This window comes from Nicotiana sylvestris, chromosome 9 (genome assembly GCF_000393655.2).
Source record: "Nicotiana sylvestris chromosome 9, ASM39365v2, whole genome shotgun sequence".
NCBI lineage: Eukaryota > Viridiplantae > Streptophyta > Magnoliopsida > Solanales > Solanaceae > Nicotiana > Nicotiana sylvestris.
In genome coordinates, this window is record NC_091065.1 from 120,881,826 (window position 1) to 120,891,067 (window position 9,242).

The 9,242-nt window shown below is 32.9% G+C and overlaps 1 protein-coding gene across 1 annotated transcript; it reads left to right on the plus strand.

The window, feature by feature from the left end:
* Positions 1-5,362: 5,362 nt before the first annotated feature.
* On the plus strand, positions 5,363-7,810 carry LOC104224744 (FT-interacting protein 3-like). The gene has a single exon (XM_009776439.1). It carries the CDS (start codon positions 5,363-5,365, stop codon positions 7,790-7,792), a length of 2,430 nt encoding a protein of 809 aa, XP_009774741.1. The 3' UTR covers positions 7,793-7,810.
* Positions 7,811-9,242: the final 1,432 nt, after the last annotated feature.

Here is a 9,242-nt window from a genome sequence, read left to right on the forward strand (position 1 = left end):
ATATAATTTTTTTAAATGGTATTTATTTAAAATAAATAAGATGTTAACCTTTGCGATAGAAAGTAAAAATTCCAAAAATATAAATGATTTTCAAATATTAGACATGTAGATATGAGCCTAGACAAGTCTCAGCACTTGACGAGCCAACTTTTTGCCGGGCCGGGCCACCATTTCAATAGGCCTTAAGATGGTTAGTTTAGCGGGTTTTTTACCTAGCTATACTATAATAGAAATATATTTACTCCTTTTATTTAGGTACCTTATTAATTATTTTATATACCTATATTTACTAGTTTTATACAAAACCTTAAAAAAAGAGGAAATGAAATATACCTTAAATAGTGGGTATCAGTTATACAAAATATCCTACATTTAAGATACCCAAAATCAATACTTACCCAAAATTCCTTCACCGTAAGAAACCCACCCCAAAATTATCACCTCTCTTTGCAATTACCAAATCCCTTCACCGTAAGAGACCCACCCGAAAATCATCACCTCTGTTTGCAATTACCAAATCCCTTCACCGTAAGAGACCCACCCCAAAATCGTGGTCTTGCAAACGATTGAGAATATAACTTGAAGTTTATATCTCAATTTTGAGGGAGATTGGTTAAGTTTAGAGTTGTTTTTAGGTGAAATTTCTTATTGAAACTCGAAGAAGAAAAGTTTCTGAATTGTATCACGATTGTATTATAACTGTATCATATTTATTTCATAATTATATCACAATTGTATTAAAGTTGTATTTGATTTGTATCTGATATATCAATACCTAAAATAATACCTAATACGATTATAATACAATATTGTTTCAGAATTTGAGTTTAGAGTTGTGATTGAAACTTGAAGAAGATGAGGAAGATCATAATTGTGTCACGACTGTATCATAATTGTATTTGTATTATAATTGTTGCAGAAATTGTATCACAAATGTATGATAATTGTATATGGTGATGAGCAATTGTAAGTTATGAGCTATTATCCTATTAAACAGCTGAAGCAAAGTTAGTAGCTTCTTGCTGAAGACGTGCAACCATTGAAGAGAGAGAGAAAAGGAGATATGCGTATCGAAAAAATTAGGAAGCATGAAATGAGGAGAAGTGTGAAAAAAAAGAAAGGATATAATTGAATCCCTTAATTAAAGGCATTAATAATGTGATGAGAGATTTTTAAGGGAGGAATATATACAATTTTTAAGAAAAACTTAGATACTTTTTGAAAACTATAAAACCTAGAGAAAATAAATTAATAAGTTCCTATGATATGTATAGAAAAAACTCCCTAGTTTAGCCCAGTCCTTCGTGGGCCATGACTCCCCTCAAGGTGGCCCCATCATGTTCTAAAATATTGTTCATATTTATAAAAAAATTATAAGCTCTAACCTAACATGCAAAATAATAATAATAATAATAATAATAATATTTACAAGTCAAAAAATATCTTACATGTTTTCTCAAAGTAGGAGGATTGACATTTGGCCAATATGTGATCTTTCTTGGGTTATAGTGGAACTTTAATTTTATTCAGCAAAGAGCCATTTCACTTGGCGTCAAATGATCAAAGCTAAAAGTTTTAGATATGTGTTGGACTGAAAGCTTTTGCAAAACTAAAAAACTTTGAGATTTTTTCAATAGATTATAATGAAATACAAAACGAACAATAATATTTTATTTGTTAAAAGTTAAAATTCAAAACAAAATACTAAAAAAAATGGCACTTATAGCATATTTAACACCAACACATCAAGCATGTCTTAATATGCCTGTGACAGGTTATCTTAACATCTTCATTTTCATCTACATCTATAATTTATATACAACATTAATTAGTTAAGTATTAAAAAATCAATAGATTTTAAGAACTAATAATAGTAATTAAATATTTTTTATTGTGTCCACGAGCCGGCCTAGACCAGTCTCATTCAAGTCTCATGGCCGACGAGCTTACTTGGGTCGAGCTAAAAAGGCTTCGTTCTTAGATGCACTCCACAAATCTTAGCTCATCCTAATAAATCACAAGATAAGATGGGCCAGTCTAACGTGCCAAATCCACATTGACGACTCTACTTAATATTGTTGATAGTACGTAATGACTATACCTATAACTAATATAGGCTGAGCTACAACTATTAGGTTGCCCATTACATGTCAATCACGATCATGTAAGACCACAATCTAAAATTTTAAGCAAACTAATTATGAGAAACATAAGACCACGATTTTAAATTTTATAAATTATTGCAAACATTAGACTATAATCAAATGTTTGTGAATAAATTAAAAATTATACGAACAAACGTTAGACTCGAATATAATGTTGTCTGAAAGAGATAAATTTTTTAAGGGTTGTATTTACACAACTTTTAAAATAAAGACAAAATCAAAATAGTAACCTAAAAAGGGACGTTTGCGTAAAGGGATTTTTTCGTATATGTACGGAAATTTTAAACTTATTTATCCGATTTATTTAAGTTTTTTTATTTACATAAAGTAACCAAAAAATTACAAAATATATACACATTTGGTCAAAAAAATTTCATTTTGTAGTCACAAAACTTAATAGCATTTTCAACCAAAAATGATATAAGGTGCTATCTCTTTAATATTGGAACCTTGCAAAGTGACTTAAGATTCACTTAGTGGCTCATATGTGGCTGACACGTTGGGCTTATCCATTCCCAATCAATGAATTTCATTAGATAATATCCCGCTACCCGGTAATTAACCAATTACCCGCATAACTAAAAATTATTTAAAATTACTTAAAATTCTACTTATTTTTTTTACTACACATTATATATCCTACTATCATGGTCATATGGTACCTTGTATGGTAATAGTTCGTAAATATCGGTTATTAACGCTCGACCCGTATTTTATCCCAATATGCCAAACTTGGACGAAAAATATCATTTTCTTTGACTTACTTCCCCTCTCATCTTCACAAATTTACTCATCACTTACAATCTTTATAATCTCCAAATAATATTTTCCTTGGAATGATGTTAATTACCTTACGACAAATTCAACGTAAAATACTGCAGGGTGCAACATCGTCGTAACTTATTATTGCGGAGCGTAACATCACCGTAATGTAATACTGCTGGGTACAATACTATCGTAACTTATTACTGCGAAGCGTAATATCACCGTAATGTAATACTGCTGGGTACAACACTATCGTAACTTAACACTGCAAGACGTAACATCAATCGTAATATATTACTGCAGAGCATAACATCGATGTAATATTGCGGGGCATAACATTATTCCCCCCTTTGGAACATTCATCCTCGAATGTTGACTGATGCACTTATCATTTTCATAACTTATATCTTCTAAATACTTTAGAACATCCATTGCCATCTAGGCGACTGTTCTGTGAATAAGTCCAATAACTTATCTACAAGTTGAAAATTATTTGTTGGGCACATAATTCGGTCAAAAATTACAATTTACATGTAATTTATAAACAACTTACACAATTATGTTAGTTGAATATATTTTGTATGTCGTTTCTATGCCCGACATATATATATGTTTGTGTGTGTGTGTCTTATTCTTCGAGTTTCAATCTAAAATTCTAACCAAAATCACGTCGAATATTTATCAAATTTTCTCAAAATTGAGTCCAAAGGATTTTCTTAATTATTTGAAATAATAACCGATCTAAACAAATAATAAATCACAAAATCTAATTTTTAAATTCAAAGTTTTAAAGCTTTTTAATAGTTATTAATGGAGATTTTTAATAGGTGTTATTCTTTTTTACTATTTCAAGATAACTAACCAATCTCATTCTTCTCCGCTATATCGATTTTTCCACGATTTCAAAAGCTCCAATTGCATTATGTAACACAATCATGAATTTTTGACATGGTGTTTGAGTATTTGAACTGACGAAAACTGCCCAAAATTCACCAACTAATATTTTTCAATAATTTCTCCAACTAGTGAATTTTTTACAGTATTTCAGACGTTGTGATACAAAATTGGGGAAGGAAGAAGAGGGAGAAAAAATAGGTAAGATTGGAGTTATATAAATGGTAAATTGTATATACTAATGTAATTAAGTGACAATCTCTTTAAAAAGAATAAATAAGTTTATAATGTAGTATAAATTAGGTAAAAATTCCTTGCACGGATCTTCCAAAAACTTCAAGGAAAATGACACTGTACAACCGCTCTCAAAATAATAGTATAAAAATGTATATTTTTTGTATAATTTTGTATGTGTATATATATATATATATACGTTTTGTATGTTGTATACAAAAATTATACAATTTTTTGGCTACCAAAAATAAATAATTTTTTATGCAGGCCAAAAGTGAAAAAGTCCAAAACTCTAACAAGCCCAATCTCGATACCGTGATGACCTCCATTAGCAAAATTCTTCGTCAACAGAAAGAAATGTATGCATGTAGCCATTTAATCTCCAACAAGATTACATAATACATGGTTCCTATTTTACCTAAATTACAAATTATTTATTTGTTCTTTGAAAAAAAACAAAGAAGAAACATTTGAACGGTTAAATAGAATTGATGAATTTTTAGTCTAATTAGTTTGTTGTCGAAATTAACAACTTTAACGTTGGTATATAAAGAGGACAATAAATTCACCTTCAATACATTTAAGGTAGATAAATTTCTTCAATTTTAATTTGATTTAACCGTAATCTCAACTCGAGGACTGAGCAATGAGGACAATCATCTGAAAAAGCAAGCTCAGTTTTCACTTAAATGAAGCATCTGTTCGTCTTCTTATTATATTTTCTTGAGTGAAAATCTCCGCTATGTTATTTCGTATCGAATAAAAAAATACTAAATAAATTATTTATTCTCATTTGTTAGGTAATTCAACTTCTCAAAATACTGATCAAAGTAGTACTACTTTGTTACCAAATATACACGCCAAAAATATTGGATACAATTATAAATATAAATAAATATAAAATTTAATGCCTTCAACTCCTCTCTAATAATTAATGGAGTACAAAGTATTTCTTCCGTATTTTTCTGGCTTCTATTTTTATTTATTTTACTTATGTTGTTATAGCTAAACATGTAGTATGAGTTACTTATTATTGAACCAAAATCCATCCTTAATAAAATAATTAAATCTAACGTTTAAAATCCAATTTAAGTTTCTTCCCGTTTTCAAATATTTTCGAAAAAAGAAAGTGATTGCTGGCATTTGTATCAGTTACCAAAATCTTAGGAGATACAATAAATCCATCTTTATTTATACGGAGGCTTTTCAAATAAACTGATGGTTGCATTCTTTAAGGAAATATAGTGAAGTCTTTTTTCAAACTTCATTCACATTGTTTCAATTCAAGCTGTGTTCTTGCTAGTATGTCTAACCAAAATCCAGGCCAACACCAGAACAAGAACCAAAATCCAGGCAAAAACCAAAACCAGAACAGGAGTCAAATAAATCACCACTTTTGTCCACCAGAAAATGAAGATTTCAATCTAAAGGAGACTACTCCAATTCTTGGTGGTGGAAGAGTTACTGCAAATGACAGACTGGGCACAGCATTTGATCTTGTTGAGCAAATGCATTACTTGTTCATAAGGGTAGTGAAAGCCAAAGAGCTACCTTTACAAAAAGATGGCAATAGCAATCCTCAACCTTTTGCTGAAGTGCAACTTGGGAACTTAAAAGGTCTAACTTTGCACTTTGAAGACAGGTCTAGTCCTGATTGGAACCAAGTTCTCGTCGTGTTGAAGGACCGGATTCAATCAAGAATTCTTCAAGTTTGCTTGAGGGATAAATCAAGAATTAGTGGCAGTGATGATGGTTTGATTGGAAGAGTAGTTTTTGAGGTAAATGAGGTGCCAAAAAGGGTACCCCCGGATAGTCCTTTGGCTCCTCAATGGTACTGGTTGGAGAACAGTAAAGGTAAAAAAGTGAAAGGGGAATTAATGTTGGCTGTTTGGATAGGGACACAAGCTGATGAAGCATTTCCAGAAGCTTTGCATTTAGATGCTACAGCCGTAAATGGTGATGGTGTTGCAAATATAAAATCTAAGGTTTATTTATCACCTAGACTATGGTATATGAGAGTCAATGTGATAGAAGCTCAAGAATTGCAGCTAGCCAACAATAACAGGCAGCAGCCGGAGATTTACGCGAGGATTACACTAGGAAATGTTGCTTTAAGGACTAAGATTTCTTTGAGTAAGAATGTTTGCCCAACATGGAATGAGGATTTGATGTTTGTAGCTGCAGAACCTTTTGAGGATCAGTTGGTTTTAAGTGTGGAGGATAAGGTGGCACCAAACAAGGATGAATTGCTAGGGAAGTGTGTCATCCCTTTACAAGATGTTGAAAAAAGGATAGATTTTAGTACTCCAATTAGTAAGTGGTATAGTCTTGAGAAAGATGTTGTGTCTCAAGATGGTAACAAGAAAGTTGCCAAACTAAACAGCAAGGTTCACTTGAGGCTATCTTTTGATGGTGGATATCATGTTCTTGATGAATTAACACATTACAGTAGTGATCTCAAGGCAACATCCAAGGAGTTGTGGAAACCGAGCATTGGGGTTCTAGAACTTGGAATCTTGAATGCTCAAGGTTTATCCCCGATGAAGAATAGAGATGGCCGCGGAATAACAGATGCTTATTGTGTGGCAAAATATGGTCAAAAATGGATTAGGACAAGGACAATCCTCAACAGTTTCAATCCAAAATGGAATGAACAATACACTTGGGAGGTATTTGATCCTTGTACAGTGATCACAATTGGAGTGTTTGATAATTGTCATTTGCAAGGTGCAGATAACAATGACAAAGTCAGTGATTCAAAAATTGGGAAGGTAAGGATTAGACTCTCCACACTTGAGACTGATAGAGTTTACACTCATTCATATCCTCTCATAGTGTTGACACCAGCAGGGGTGAAAAAGATGGGAGAAATTCAATTGGCTGTGAGGTTTTCTTGTTCATCTTTAGTCAACATGTTGGCTATGTATTCCCAACCCTTATTACCAACTCTACATTACCTTCACCCACTGACTTATTACCAAATTGACAATCTAAGGCACCAGGCTACTCAAATTGTTGCCACGAGGCTAAGTCGCGCTGAGCCACCATTGAGAAGAGAGGTGGTGGAATACATGCTAGATGTTGGCTCAAACATGTGGAGTATAAGAAGAAGCAAAGCTAACTATGTTCGAATAGCTGGGATATTAACAGGCTTGATTGCTATTTGCAAATGGTTCAATGGGATTTGCACTTGGAAGAACCCTTTTGCAACAGTGCTAGTGCACATCATATTCATTCAATTCGTGTGCTTCCCGAGGCTGATTTTAAGCGCGATCTTCGTCCTTCTTTTCTTGATCGGGACATGGAATTATAGAATGAGGCCAAAAAATCCACCACACATGGATATCAAGTTGTCACAAGCTGAAATAGTTCCTTGGGATGAATTGGATGAGGAATTTGACACGTTCCCAACGTCTCGAAACATCGATGTTGTTAGAATGAGGTATGATAGGTTAAGAAGCATTGGATCAAGAATGCAAGCTGTTGCAGGAGATTTAGCTAATCAAGGGGAGAGATTCTATAACTTGTTAAGTTGGAGAGATCCAAGAGCTACTGCTCTTTTTCTTATATTCTGTTTGATTGCTTCAATGGTGTTATATGTCACTCCTTTTAAAGTGGTGGTGACACTTATGGGCTTTTATACAATGAGGCACCCAAGATTCAGAGAGAAACTTCCTTCTGTGCCCTTAAGGTTCTTCAGGAGATTGCCTGCAAAAACAGACAGCCTGTTGTGAGAGTTTGTAGGCATTGTTGCATTTGGTGGTGGACTTTGAATTAAACTTTTCTTTCTTTAGTTTATTCTTGTTGATTATGTTGTGGGAGCATTTATATTTTTTGTTTATTAGTTTATCATCTGTAGGGATGATCATTTCTTTTCAATAAAATCTGGGAGGTGCTACTATGATTTAATTTGATAGAGATTGGTCTGTTCTAATCAATCTCTCTCTCAGATTTTAACTTATATTATTCTTCTTTCCAGCATTGTCTCTATTTTTTCTATTATTCTTCTTTCTTTGGATAATTCTATCTCGTTATATACCAGCATGAAACATACTTTAAAAAATTCCAGAACTTAAAAGGCTTGTAAGTCAACTCCATTTCTTTCTTTTTCTTTTGGTCTTTTCGCAATAGAAGCATCCAAGTTATTTATCAAATGCATTTCATAATTGCGCTATGCTTCTGCGTGCTCTTCCATTTCACTCCTTTTCCTAACAATAGTTCTAAGTTATGTATAAACCTCAGTGATTAGTCCAAACCATATTCTTATTGGCATCAGTACATCATGCTTGGCAGAGCCAGAATTTGAATCTTACGAGTTCGAAATTTTAATCTTTTTAATTAAAGTCACCCAGTTATAAATTAATAACTAGGTAATTTGCCCGCGCATGAATGATGCCATTCAATCTCACTCCTTTTACTATATTGTCATACAATCTCATGAAAATGTAGAGATTCATGTCAGCCGTTGGACATGTACACAATAATTTCAATATAAATATTTTAGAAGCATGATCGCGTATGAGAAACAAAATAATAAATAAGAATTGTGTTACTACCAGAGCATCTAATAAGTGAACATATTAGATAATTATACACCAATTGTAGTGTTTATATCTATCCCTTGCCATTCGAAATGTTTTTGCCAAAACATTATGAACGTCTAACATTTCAGATAAGCCCTGAACAATTTTAGGTTCAACTTCTTCATGGAGCAGACTATTCATTCTGTTATGCATCTCATTTTTAGGTATCATATATATAGAGCGGGGCAAACTGTGGTCTTTTTCCAATTCCCGGCAATAGAGAGCCAATGTGATGATAATTTTGACCACTCATCCTGAAACCACAGCATGGGGCCTTTGAACGATTGATGCTTCTGTCAACTCGGCCTCCTATAGATGTAAATGCGAAAATCGAGTTATAAACTCTGATATATTTTCGAAAATTCATACCAAGTTGTCCAGAATCTGTGCTCAAAAGATATTTGAGATAGGGCGGGGTTGGCTCATTAACGGTAGTCTTACACAGCCTTCCACACAACAAAATGAGAATTTAGGTCGTGTTGTCTGTTTAATTTTTTTGTCCGTTCTTCATACCATTAAATGGCACCACAATATTGGCAGGTGTTTGTAGGAGGGTGAAAATTCCAAGTTGTTGTATTGTGACCTGCCAAATACAAATTTG